This window comes from Aotus nancymaae, unplaced genomic scaffold (assembly GCF_030222135.1).
Source record: "Aotus nancymaae isolate 86718 unplaced genomic scaffold, 86718_ANA_hifiasm-v0.15.2.pri h1tg000016l, whole genome shotgun sequence".
Taxonomy (NCBI): Eukaryota; Metazoa; Chordata; class Mammalia; order Primates; family Aotidae; genus Aotus; species Aotus nancymaae.
In genome coordinates, this window is record NW_026988428.1 from 28,934,965 (window position 1) to 28,950,031 (window position 15,067).

The 15,067-nt window shown below is 35.4% G+C and overlaps 1 protein-coding gene across 5 annotated transcripts in view; it reads right to left on the reverse strand.

The window, feature by feature from the left end:
- TBC1D15 (TBC1 domain family member 15) overlaps positions 1-15,067 on the reverse strand; it is a 75,783-nt gene that overhangs the window by 22,244 nt on the left and 38,472 nt on the right. For 3 of the 5 annotated variants that reach the window (XM_012441403.2, XM_064376988.1, XM_064376989.1), the window contains exons 5-9: positions 11,956-12,166; positions 3,307-3,409; positions 1,910-1,960; positions 1,404-1,601; positions 218-346 (exon numbers count right to left, since the gene is read on the reverse strand). In XM_012441403.2, coding sequence (XP_012296826.2) covers positions 218-346; positions 1,404-1,601; positions 1,910-1,960; positions 3,307-3,409; positions 11,956-12,166 — 692 coding nt within the window. The remainder of the gene's footprint in view (positions 1-217; positions 347-1,403; positions 1,602-1,909; positions 1,961-3,306; positions 3,410-11,955; positions 12,167-15,067) is intronic. The other 2 variants (XM_012441406.2, XM_064376990.1) reach the window with 1 other exon arrangement.

Here is a 15,067-nt window from a genome sequence, read left to right on the forward strand (position 1 = left end):
AGTTAAGAGTTTCCCTCTACCCAATCCCCAGGAACATCATAAGCACCTCACTCTGTCCCACTCAATCCAGGAATTTTAAGGTATCATTCATCAAAGAAATAAAAGAGTTCATTCCTCCCCTAAAACAACAACAAAACACCAAAACAGTAACAATAACAACAAAACCCCTGAATACTAGGAGTTTATAATACAAGTCATAGTAGAGTGTTTAAATTACCCCTCTAAATATCATCTGCTTCATATTATCTACATTTAAAATTCTTCCTTCAGAATCAATGTTCTTAGTCCATTCTTCCAGTGATACTGGCTCTCTCCTTTGAACAACAGGTCGTTCTCCCAAATCAATCTAAAATAAGAAGATAAGCAATAACAAGTACATATTTAACCAGTGAAATAAAGATACATGGAAACTAAATTTAAAATACTATTTTTCAGATGTGACTTCTAGTACTTCTAAGATCATCCCTTATTTTCCCATGTTTGATTTGTTAACTATAATAGTTAGCATTATACATATTTCTCTTCTATTAAAAACACAACTAAATTCAGAAACAGGAAACAGGAAACCTCACATACTAAAAATATTTGTTATTAAAAAAAAGTTCTTTACTACTTTGGGTTCAATTATATAAGTATAGAATATTCATCATATAAATTCTATAAGAAACCTTCAAACCAAATGATATGCTATATTACTTAAAAAGAAAATATATAACTATTCTATTAATCATATTCTAAAATTAGCTTTTCTTCTAAAGTTTGTATTTCTCAGAACTGATTCATGACCCATTAACTTCACTTGGCATTTCTATAGTGTTTCATTCAATTAACAGATGTTGGTAACTTTAAAACACTATTTGCAAGATAAACCCTTTAATTAAGCACTAAAATTTAGATATTTATAATTTTCTAACTATGTACAAGCCTAGAATTGTAGCAAATTCAAAAGTCTTGCTGAGCACATATAAAGATCTGCCACAATTCAGGCCAAAACACATCTTACTTAAAAAAGAAAGTACTGCATGAGAATAAAAGCCCTAAAAGTAATGTCCTGACTGGCTGTCTCTGATGCCTACTGAAAAAACATGCAAGTGAGGAACAGAACTAAGAGGCAATAGGAAAGGTTTATTCTTCACTCACTGCTAGGCACTCAGTGAAACAAACTTCATTATTATCAAAAGGTAATCAAAGAAAGATTCAACACTGATGAAGAGAGAGTATAAGATAGAGAACAAATGAAGAATTTGGTGGTAAGACAAGCATTCATTGTCAGATATATTAGCAAAAAGTTGTAAGAACAGATTATGGAAAGAGGCAGATATCACCAAAATTAAGTTTCTATTTCTATAGTACATGTTCTCATATTAAATATAAGAGGTATATTAATATAAATCTTTACTCACTCTTGTGATGACTTCAAATCCTGGTTCTTCTTGTTGATTTATCTTCAGACCTGGAATAGCATCACTAAGAAAATCTGCCATTTCTGAAGGTGGTCGATGATGTGTAGAGGGATCGCTGCCTCTCAAACTATCAAAAATGTAGTTTGTGACCTTGGAAAATCCTATCATAGTTGCTGTATAAGGGTCCTTTTTAATTTTCTATGCAGTAGGGAGAAAAATATGAGCATTATTAATTCAAATAAAGAAAAATGAATACTCCGTGATGGGCAAAAAAGCAAAGCTTTTTAAAAGAAAAGAAATCAGACTAAAACAGAGTGTTCTAAGATTATCTTAAATTTTTATTTTCTTTCTTGGAAGAAAAATTTAAATTTTCTAAGCCAATCATTTCATTTAGTTAAAATAGCATAACAAATGACAAGTTAATGTTACTGATTGAATTGCAGATAAACAAATGATTTGCAGGCTTCACTCAATCTGCATACATCAAAAACACACGCAGTGCTTACTTTCCAGTGGTGAATGGCCCACAACAGCTTTCTTCTGTCTAGCAGTCCTGCCTTCACACAAAAAAAAATATTTCTTGAAGTGTGTACTACCATGCTATTCTGACACAAAATATTTGATGGCTAAATTTAAAAGCTCATGATATTTAAATATTAGCTGACATTTTAATCTAACTATATGAATAGTAAATCATGCCAACAAGAATAGTTTATTCTGGGGCAGTGCTACCCGGGAAAAGAGCAAAAGGTTTTTCTAATGTTAAATGCTAGGGTAACCTCTGAAGCCCAAACTACTTGCTCACTCGTATTTAGCAAAAATTGTTATTTATTAAATAATTTTTCACAATAAGAAAAATTATCCTCTTATTTTCTATTTTAAACAGTGTTTAGTTCTCTCTCTCATCTGTCTTCCTAAAAAGTTACCTCTATATCTTATTAACCTCTATGTCTTAAAAACCAGGAAAAGAAAAAAAAAAAAAGCCAGGTGCGGTGGCGCGTGCCTGTAGTCCCAGCTACTTAGGAGGCTGAGGCGGGCGGATTACTTGAGTTCAGGAGTTCTGGGCTGTAGTGCACTATGCCGATCAAGTGTCTGCACTAAGTTTGGCATCAATATGGTGACCTCCCAGGAGCGGGGGACCACCAGATTGCCTAAGGAGCGGTGAACCAGCCCAGGTCAGAAATAGAGTAGGTCAAAACTCCCGTGCTGATCAGTAGTGGGATCGCGTCTGTGAATGGCCACTGCAGTCCAGCCTGGGCAACAGAGTGAGATCCCGTCTCTTGAAAAAACAAACACACAAAAACAGGAAAAGAGTAGCTGGGACACAGCAAGCACTCACATATTGTTAAATGAATAAGTCAATAAATAAATGAATAAACAATCTCATTACATAGTAATCTGAGTGAAAATTAACTTTACTTCTGCCTATTATTAAGTGTACATTTTTAGCCAAATGCCAAGAACAATACTCAAATATTCTTAGGGGAATTAGATTTTCATGACGTCAAAACAACTTACTTAAATTCAAACCAGATTTTGGCCTAAACTGATCATTAATGAATTCAAACTGACCTACTCTGTGACCCCTGACCTAATCAACAAAAGTGATGATATAAATCTACTGATGTCTAATTGTAGTATTATAATAAACAGAGAAACTGCTTTATGAGTAAGAACCAAAGAAGCCTCTGAGGAAGCCTCTGAGTCTTGCAAATAGCATGGAAATTTACTGTTTCTGTAATATTACAGAGAATAGTTCCATAAAGATCACACACATACACACACACACACACACACACACACACACACAGCCTCATTCTGCATACTCTGAGATGAGAAGGAGTTATATAAAATAATGCAGTCAGATTAATAGATTAATACAGGATAGATTTAAAAAACATACTTGTATTAAACCATATGCTGGCTCATCAAGAAGATTTTCAAAAGACTGTGAAAGACTCTTATTCTGACAATTCACAAGAAGTGTTCTTTTATCCTGCGGAGATCTATAATAAAAAAGAGGATTTGTAGAAAATACTAATACATTGCATCAATTACTACATGAACAATTACTAACACAAATGTTCCTTACCCCCCCAAAAAAAAAAACAAACATTTTAATGTTCCATTCTAGAACAGTCTTCCATTAATACATTAGCAAATATTTAGTAACTGTTTTAAATGTTTCAAAACCACATGAAACATAAAATACAAAATTAACAAATACTAAATATACTGTATATAACATAAATAAAACAAATATAAAGTATATTTGTATTCCTGATAAAGGACTAAATTGTAATGAACCCAAATTCTTCTCTAGAATTACAGTAGAAAAGCATTACAATATATCTGGTTTTATTATCATAAAAATTAAAGAAGGCCAAAACAGACATTAGGAGTCATCAGTATGTAATATTTACAATACAGAAAATTTGTCTTATTTTGAAATTGTTTCCACATTCATTCACAGCTTAGTAATACTGCAATATAAGATGTTAAAAATATAAAATACATTAGTTATTTGATAAAGATCATTAATCATGCTAACCATAATTACAAACATACACATATGAACATATTTTAACAACATTATTACATATGGTTTGGGTAATACTATGATTTTAGTTCTTGCTTATTAAGCTCTAGAAGCAAGTCTCTTTACATTTCTTAGTAACTACAGAATAAACAAAATGTTTTCAAAACAGACATCCAATTTCTAGTCATATGACAAATTATCCAGTCTTTTTTCTATTTAGTGAGTTTTATGACTTAGTTCTAATAAATCTACAACTTTTCTATGTTTAAAACAAAAATTAGGCCGGGCGCGGTGGCTCAAGCCTGTAATCCCAGCACTTTGGGAGGCCGAGGCGGGTGGATCACGAGGTCAAGAGATCGAGACCATCTTGGTCAACATGGTGAAACCCCGTCTCTACTAATACAAAAAAAATTAGCTGGGCACGGTGGCGCGTGCCTGTAATCCCAGCTACTCAGGAGGCTGAGGCAGGAGAATTGCCTGAACCCAGGAGGCGGAGATTGCAGTGAGCCGAGATCGCGCCATTGCGCTCCAGCCTGAGTATCAAGAGCGAAACTCCGTCTCAAAAAAAAAAAAAAAACAAAAAAAAAAACAAAAAAAAAAACAAAAATTAAATGTGTTATTTTGCTGCTATACACCTCTAGTTTATTATAAATGTTTGAGATAAGATCTTTAATAACAGTTATCTCTTCTCAATTCCAGCATAACAGGATGCAACTGTAATGCTAGAGGGGATATGAAATCCAAAACAGGATCTTATACTCTTACATAGTCAGACACTGAACTCCATCTGCATATACAATAGTAGCTAATAAGACCCTTGGCTTTTTAAAAGGAGCTGAGGTTGAGTCATTTGATGTAGGAGGGAAAAAAAACATATATTTTAAAACATTCACTTTTCTGAACATTTTGAGGGGTTATAATTAATAGGCAGACTTACAGATTCTCTCACAGGGCATTTTTTAAATGATGAACTTTTAAACGTAGCATCAGAAAAGAAAAATAGCTAATAAAGGAACAAAATTTTATTCCTAGCACAGTGCTGCTGGCACTGTCATCATTTTGTTTCTAATAATAAATTAAATTAAATTATTTCTTTAAAACCCAAATAAAAAATGATCATGAAAATCAAACCACTGCCTATACATATAGAAGAGGAACCAATAGGCAATTCTCAGCTCTCTGGGCTCAGATGATTCTATGGCTCTATATCTTAAACAGTGGCCAGTAAACTGGAGATCAGAAGATGAAATGACTGCCTTACCAACAAGCAACCACAAATATTTTTTTAAAAGAAATTACTTCTTTTCTTTTTTTATAATTAATACTCTGTGATGGGGGATGGATGAAGCTCTAAGAAAGAGGAAAGATATGAAGAAATTTAAAACCTGATTGCCCAAAAGGAAATCAACAAAACATTTAAAAAGTTTATCAGTCAAAGGACAAGTAGTATACTGCTATACTGCTAGGCAATAGCAGAGCTTACCATAAGGAAGATTGGTATTCCAAAATATTACCAGAATATTCTACCTGCCAGGTCACCACACTGATTTAATCTAAAATATGTATTCTGAGAAGTTGATCTCTCATGCTAACATTCAAGACTTTCAAATTCATTGCAAAAGTAAGATGAAACTTTAATGATGCTAACCGAGCAATTCCATTATAGCCTGCTAAACAATCTGAAGAAAACTGTAGTCTAATATCACAAGTATAGAAGCATATCTCCTGAAAATTCTGTAGTACATCCCAGGCTTTGGAGTGAGCCTCTCCCAACAACCTCATAGTAAACTCATAAACTGAACAATGCTTGTATACTCAAGTGTAGCAGTAACTGTTTTATATTTCTATTGAGAATGACCAATATTTAAGGCTAAAGAAATAAACAGCATTGCAGAGATTAATCAAAACTGGGAATAAAAACTAGAAAGGTACGGTAACAAACTTTTACATCTAGAACCTAATCTTTTAAATGGCTGGTGCTGTTTGATGATACAACCAATTTGGCTTTTTAAGGGAATATTTTACTGCTTGGATATTTGCATATCAATGTAAAAATGGCCCAATATACAAAATAATTTAATAAAATCAACAGGTCTCATTCATCTCCTAGCAACCAACTTGGTTCCAGAAAGGTAAGAAAAATGTATTTGTAGCTCATTCTTTTATCCAAGTAAATACCACATTTTAAATGATAATAAATCAAAGAACACTTACAAACATCAACAAATATGACAATTTGTTTTTCTGGGAAATAAGTAAACCATCTAAAAAATATTAAGCCTCAAGAAGATGGCCTATTTTGCACTGACTAGATCACATTGCTGACACTGAAAGAAGGAACTACAGGTGACTAGCCTAGCAGAGCCTCTTCCTGGCTCTTGTGAACCATCTAGGTTGCCCATTCCTAGATTACTGGCAATCTCTGCTCATTCATATGGTAAGGCCCTGCTCCTGTAAGAGGAAGGCCTGCTCTTTAGGAAGATAAATATAATTCACTAGGAAGTAGACTGGGAAGCCAACATGGCCACAAATGCAAGCCACATTTCTCAATTTAGCTAAATCAAAAATAAAAAAGGTATCTGGTCTAATTCTCTTGGTTTTGAACTCAAAAGAAGAAGGGTCACCACTGGCACAGACTGGCTGGCATCCCAATGAGGCTAAAACCAAGATTTCCTTGACTACTCTTCTTTGTGGTCTCTAAAACAATCTTTGACCATAGAAATAAGACTCCGGAAACACCATCTTGCTTAGGATAACTGCTCCAAAGACAGGAAATGAGACTCCCCTGGCTGACACCTAGTAGAATAAAAATTGGGTATACTATTTAAAAATTTTCATTTCTTTGAACTTAAAAATTTGGGAATTCCACTAACTTCTATCATAACAGGAACAAGTGCCTTTACATTTCTCCTTAAGAATTTTACAATTCACAATAGCAAAGATGTGAAATAAACCTAAATGCCCACGAATGTTAGGCTAGATAAAGAACATGTGGTACATATACACCATGGAATACTATGCAGCCATAAAAAGAATGAGATCATGTCCTTGATAGCAACATGGATGGAGCTGGAGGCTATTATCCTAAGCAAAGTAATGGAGAAACAGAAAGTCAAATACTCCATGTTCTCACTTATAAGTTGGAGCTAAACAACAACAACACATGGACACAAAGACAGAAACAAACAGACACCAGAGCCTACTTGAGGGTGGAGAGTGGAAGGAGGGAGCGGATCAGAAAAACTACCTATCAGATACTATGCTTATTACCTAAGTGACAAAATTATCTGTAAACCAAAGCGCCGTGACATGCAGTTTACCAACTTAACAAACCTGCACATATACCCCTGAATCTAAAATAATGTTAAAACAAAAAATAATCTGTTTGTGACTTTTTAAATACTGGTGAAGATTTACTTGGAATAGCTTTATTCTACTACTTAGACTCTATAAAATCTATGGTGAACTACATGGCATAATTGGGGATAATTTGTGACAGGAAGGAGAATAGGGAGCACTTATTTTCAGCCCAGAATATGGAGGGGCCTTGGAGATAAAATATTTGATGCACTGTTTTCATACATTTCAGACCATTCATGGGTCAAAAAGTAAATTGCCCTCTCAGTGTCACAGGAGAATACCCAAAGCAGTGACTATTAGGAGAATAGCTTTTGAGGTAGACACTTTAGACACTATCTCCTTCCCCAAGAAGAGCAACCACATCCTGGGGTTCACTAAAAACTTAATGATTAAGCCTAATGAGAACAGAACAAAGTATACAAAGCTTTTTCTCTTATCAAATCGTTAAAGGGTGGAATTACTTTTAGCTTTTTCTCTTTTACCAAATCATTAAAGGGTGCAATTAATCACTTACGCTCATATCTCCTCCAATTCTATCCTCCCCTTCATTGATTTCTTTCTCTCTCAGAGTTTCAATCACTCCTGCACAAGGAAAACTTATATATTATCCTAATATGCTGTTATAGTACCATATGCCTTATTCACAGCACTTTTTATAGCTGAAATTTGAGGCAGGAGCCATGCCTTTTGATTACTGCTTTCTTTCCAGCAAACAGCACTACTGCATCTAAGATACAGCAGGCATTCAAAAAAATACTTCAATGAAACGGAAAAAAAAAAAACCAAACATGTAGAAGGAATACCACCATTCCGTGGCTTCACGTTTCCAAATGGAAAAAGCACTTCTAAAGAAACTCTCCTTCCCAGGGACTTAAGTGCTGGTATTGAGAAAGAGTAGGGTACATGGTTGGCATAATTCCTTCTAGGGTCTCTCTCCCTCTCTCTCTTAGATCTGCGTATCAACAGAGAAGGTGCTTTCATTCTGCTCTCATTCACATCCTGAGTGGTCTGTCCTCATTAGGAAAGCCTGTGGGTGTCAAGAAGTAACAACAACAACCGGGTAAATTCAAAACTAATCTGGGGTGAACTATTATAATGCTATGTCTAAACCCCTCTAATAACAGTATTTTCATTACCATCTCTGATTTTTTTTTTTTTTTTCATGGAGTCTTGCTTTGTCGCCTAGGCTAGAGTGCAGAGGCACAATTTCGACAGACTGCAACCTCTGCCTTTCGGGTTCAAGCAATTCTCTTGCCTCAGCCTCCAAAGTAGCTGGGATTACAGGTGCCTGCCACCATGCCTGGTTAATTTTTGTATCTGTAGTAGAAATAGAATTTCACCATGTTGACCAGGCTTGTCTCGAAACTCCTGACCTCAAGTGATTGGCTCACCTTGGCCTCCCAAAGTGCAGAGATTACTATCTCTGATTCTCATACTTCTCATTTATTTACAAATTTAGAAAAGGAAAACAAGCTTTCACTTGCTACTCTCATGAAAACACGAACAACACACATTCAAGGTACATATTCCCCTATAACTGCTTAAGTGGTTATCAAGACTATCCTTGAACCCATTCAGGATAGAAAACTCTACCTCCGGGGCTAAAACCTGTCTCCTAATTTCTTTTTGGGGTCATATAAAGCAAATCTACAACTTGTTTCTCACAATAACCTTTCAAAAATTATTTGTCAAATTGATAATTATTATGCCATTTATTCATTCAACTAATATTTAATGCACATTTATTTTGTACCACTGTAGCGAGCAACCATGAAGAATATGGAAACAAGATAGATACAATCCCTATTCCCAAGAAGTTTATATTCTAGAGTAAAACACAAAACTAAATAGATAAAATTATTGTATGCTGTTAGGTGCCATGAAGGAAGCAAACAAGAAAATTAGATAGCGAGGAGCAGAGATAGGAAAAGTAGATTAGATGGCAAAAGAGGGCATCGTGGAAAGCCCTTCTGAGGAAGTGACATTAAATGGAGACCTCAGGGATCAGAAAGAGGAAAATATTCCAAGTAAAATAAAACAGTATGCATAAAGGACCTTAAGACAAGGCCACAGTGGCTCATGCCTGTAATCCCAGTACTTTGGGGTAGTGAGGTAGGAGGATCACCTGAGGTCGGGAGTTTGAGACCACCAGCCTGACAAACATGGAGAAACCCCGTTTCTACTAAAAATCTAAAATTAGCCAGGTGTGGTGGTACATGCCTGTAGTCCCAGCTACTTGGGAGGCTGAGGCAGGAGAATCGCTTGAACCCAGGAGGCGGAGGTTGCAGTGAGCCAAGATTGTGCCATTGCACTCCAGCCTGGACAACAAGAGCAAAACTCCCTCTCAAAAAAAAAAAGACCTTAAGACAAGAAAGAGTTTAGGGGTTTTTAGGAACTGAAAGAATATCTATCTGCATGACTAGAATGTAAAAGATAATGGCATGAGATGAGTTTTAAGAAATAAGCAGAGCTAACAACAAGGGCAGGCCCTTGTTGATGACAGTAAAAGTCTGGATTTTATTTAATGTTGCATTGAAACTTCAAGATAAACTCCCATATCCTTCAAATATTTTTCATAGGACGACTTTGATCTCCTTCCTTACACTGGTAATCTCTTTAATACAGTATAGGTAGTCTAGAACATTTAAAATGCAGTGTTTACTATTTGCAGTTCAAGCCTACTTCTCCAAAATATTATCAGTAAAAAGTAGTTAGGAGCTACCACCTCCCTCATCCTAGATACTATGATTTAATCAACAGTCTCAGACCAAATGATCTCATTTGTGAACTACTTCACAACACTGATACTGAGCTTACTATGGTGCTAAAACTCCCAAGTCTTTAATGCCTGCTACTCAATAACCAAAACTTTCTAATCCAGTCATGACACTGCCTCTCCTGAAATCTACTCACCCTCTCAATGATAGCCTATTCACAGGTTCTCACTTCAAGATCCAAGATCCACATACCACCATCCAGGTCTGACTTTCTTACACTTACTGGCACTGAACAGCTTGCCTATTGCCAGTCAGAGGTGATTAACACAGCAGGGGAGAATCTCGTGCCAGAAAACACACAGTCAAAAACCTTCCAATTTTTGTTATCACTTCTAACCTTATGTAATCTAAATTTAGGCAACATGTTAAATTCTACTATAAAGTGAGGACATTATAAATGAAGTGGCTCACACCTGTAATCCTAACACTTTGGGAGGCCAAGGCGGGCAGATCACCTGAGGTCAGGGGTTCAAGACCAGCCTGGCCAACATGGCGAAACCCTGTCTCTACTAAAAGAAACAAAAATTAGTCGAGCATGGTAGCACATGCCTGTAATCCCAGCTACTCGGGAGGCTGAGGTAGGAGAATTATCTGAACCCAGGAGGCAGAGGCTGCAGTGAGCCAAGATTGCACCACACTCCAGCCTGGGTAACAGAGTGAGACTCTGTCTCAAAAAATAAAAACAAAAATAAAAAATAAATAAATGTTAGCAATCATATCCTGCGATTTCCCCAAGCCCAAACCCTTAACTTCTCCCTTCTCACTGCTATATATCCAATCCATCACAAAATCTAACCCTAAGTACTCCAATACTTCCATCTTTCCTGTCACTATCCCAGTTCAGGCCACTTTAATCTCACCTGGATAACTGGAAGAACCTGCTAACATGACTTATAAGATGCTTCAGGCTTTGTACTTTACTCAGCATTTTGGCCTCATCTTTAACTGTATTACCCTCACCTCCCCATACTTTGCAGATCTGTAATACTGAACTACTTTGTTCTGTGATTACATCATGTTTGTACTCTTCCCTTCATCTAAAACAACCTTCCCTCTAAATATCCCCTATCCTTTCCTAATAATGGTCACTCATTCTTCAGGTCTCTACTTAGATGCTTCTTCCTCCAGGAAGTCTTCCTTGATCCCCACTCCCAGTCTGAATTACGTGCCCCTCCTTCCTTCCCAGGAGCTCCCAAAGCAGCTTTTACTTCTTCTATCTTAGTTCTTGAGTTTTAATTGCAATTTTACTTGATGACATCCTTCATAAGACTGTAAATTCTCAGAGCTCCAGGAACACCCCCATTTTATCCATTACTAAATATCAAGCAACTACCATACTGTTGGGATGTAACAGATAACCAAAAAATATTTGCTGAGAGTAAGAGTGAGGAAGCATGTGTGTGTACAGATGCACACAGGTAACTAAATGAGAAACAAGATTTTGGAAAGTGGTAAGGCCCTGTCTTCCAACTAAGAAATAATTTTATAAAGGACTTAGGACTTGTGTGACTTAAAGTTGCAACATTACAAGTAAAATTATATATCTAATAGAAAATACATAATAAAGGGTAAATTAGGTAAATATATAGTCCATAAATGACTAATGCATCATCATCCATTTAAATGTATAATAAATATTAAACTACTCTTTTCTTTTTAACAGTAATTAGGTGGTAAGTCTCAGATTCAAATTATTTAAATAACACAATATTTTTCAGTCATTGTTCCAAAGAAATCAATATCCCAGAAAAAACAAAGCTGTTCAAGTCAACATATGCACATAGGTCACTGATGCCCAAGGTCAAGTAAAAACAGTTTGCTTCAGGATTAATACAACGATCCGGTTTCAAAAAGTAGAAAATAATATGATACTTACTCACACAATACCACGTATTTTTCAAGAGATTCAATCAGTAGTTTGCTATCTCCTTGATGAAAGTGTAGAGCAGGAAGAACGACGTCATCCTTTAGACAGAATACCAAATACGACCAGCCCATACCCTCTTTGTTTTGCTTGATTGATTTCAGGTCTGTCAAACTGAACAGGAATGACCATTTGCTTTTCTCATTTCTATGACTTGGAGCATCTTAAAAACAAGAAAGTGGGGCAAAATATTTTTGTTCACCTTTTTAAAAGGTACTGACAGTGCTCTTCATGACTGCCTAACATAAATTAGTTGAACCCAGGGAATCACTATAGCACTCATATAATCCCAGCTACTCAGGAGGCTGAGGCAAGAGAATCACTTGAACGTGGGAGGCGGAGGTTGCAGTGAGCTGAGATCGCACCATTGCACTCCAGCCTGGGTGACAGAGTGAGACTCTAAATAAAAAACTGAAAGACAAAGAAAAAATATTTCTTCTCACTGATGATGCTAGTACTTACAATTCACTTCTAATCTAAAATACCATTTCATTTTAACAATTTAACTCCAATATAATCAAGTCATGTCTCTGAAATTTTGAAAAACCTTTCCTAAAATGCATTTCTTAGTAGTGTCATACTACCCCGCTACTCAAGATCTTTACTAATTCTGTCCCACACTACCATTCCCACAAATATAAACTACTTGTAAGACAGCTGCTTACAAGACTTGATCAGAAGACAGATTAATCAGTGTTGACCTGCATGTATGTATCACCTCCCTATCTCCAGTCATCTCCAATAAGATCCCTTGAACTCACAAAAAGAAATCTACAGCTTACAGAAACCTCTAACTGCAAGGAAAGCATGTGCCATTATTATTTCATGGACACTTAAGTATCATTTGAAGGAAGCAAAAGTAACTTATCTATATACAATTACCAGCAGCTTTCACACCAGTTTGGATAATAAACTCATATGTAAGATATAGTAGATTAAGTGCCATGTGCCCACTTGACTACATCACGTTTCACTGGTATTTATATTATAGAGCTCATTAACACCACTTCAAGCTGATATCTAAGTGAGAACAGTTCTAGAATTTCAACTTATTCATGAATCATTTAAGTGTAAATGTACTTAGACTACCTAGAACAGATATATTCTGCTAGCTTATCTGCAAATACCAAAAATATTTCACAGAAAAATAGCAATGAAAAACTACATGTTAAAAAAAGAAACCAAAAAAACTGCATATAGACAATTTTTAAGTTAAATTCTTCAATTGCACAGTGTATTTTATATAAATTAATGCAAGAAAATCACATGAAGAATATTAACTACATGTATGCTATATGAATTATCTGGAGTTTGTGCATATTCAAGAGTAAAGGTTTTACATAGATTTTTCCCTCAATAACAGAAGAGTCATATATTACATACAAAAATAAAATGCCTCACACATTTCCACGTTTAAAGCTCTGACAAAGAAATATTTAAATTTAAAGCCCTGACAAAGAAATATTCTAGTCCCTCCACTAGAATAAAAGCTTTGTGAGAACAGGACTTTTATCTTGTTCACAGCTATATCCTCAGTGCTAGAAGAGTGGCTAGCATACAGTAGGTACTCAAAGATGAAAGATCTGTCGAATAAGTGAATTAACAACCTAGTACTACGTCAACATAAAAGTAATGTGCAAATTGGTCTGCTGCAATAGGTAGCAATAAATAGAAATGGTTACAAAGGAAAACAGAAATCAAGAGTTACTCAAAATATCTTTCTACTCAAAGCAAAGGTAAAGAAAATTAATTAGTTCTAATGAATTTACTATGTTACCAAATACATGTAAAAAGTTATCTCCAACACACTGACATGAGAATACTAAATATAACAGCAGAAGAATAGAACAAGCAGCTTTAGTCTTCTTGTAAGAGTAGAACAGTTCAGTAAGTAGCTATATGTCTTGAATTAACATCAAGGACACATTTTATTTGGATAGATCTCTAAAACATAAGCAGACTGATGTTCTTGGAAGAAATATTTCTAAAACATTTAGTCTGTCTGGTATGTAACAACAAAGGATTTAGCAGTAGAAGCTCTTATGAAATATAAAGCTAAATGCTCTTAAGCAATACAAATTTAAATAAGTCTGATAGTCAATTTTTTAAAGGTTTGTCCCAAATTTCCTTTGTGTTTCACATAAAAAAGAAAAAAATACAACGTTAAAAATGAGAAGGGTAAAAGATAAGAACAAAGCCTTCTTCTTTGGGGGTAAAAAAAAAACCTTTTAGAAAATAAAAAAGTTGCATAATGACATATATTTAAAACCTCTGGAATTTCTAATTAATAAACCCTCAAGCTTAGAAATGAACCCCCGAGCTTAGAAAATGCCTCCTTAACTTTTAATAACTACAAAATAAAGTCTATTCACTTTCTAAGTCCACTCTGCGGTCAAGCCTTAAGCAGGATTTACATCTGTCATTTTTTGCTAAGCTACACAGCTACAGAGAAGTTCTCAACTCTGACCCCACATTAAAGTCATCTGAAGACCTTTTAAAAAGGACAGATGCCCAAGCTCTATCTCCAGAGTCTGATTTTTGGTTGTTTTTTTTTAAATCTTACCTACCCAGGTGATTTCAATGTGAAGCCAAGGCTGAGAACCACTAATCCAAAGTGATCTTCACTGTCAGATTATGTTATTCTCATCTATGGTAACGGTTCTTTCTTTCACGAAATTCGGGGCTACAAACATGTATAGCAATATTACTATACTGAATACCATAGGCAACTGTAACACAATGCTAAATATTTGTGTATCTGAACATGTCTAAACGTAGAAAAGGTGATGCACTGCGCTTTGATCATACAAAGGCTATGATGTCACTAAGTGCCAAGGAATTTTCAGCTCCATTATAATCTTATGGGACCACTGACATATATGCGATCAGTCAGTGAAACGTTGTTCTGTGGCACATGACTATATATATGTAGAAAGGAGAATAGTCACTGAACACATATTAAGGGAAAACTGCAATGAACCATGAAGAGTGAGGCAAAATGCTGAAATTGGAATAGTATGGTTTAGTAGTATACTCCATCTCCCCCTGTTACTTTAGGATAAAA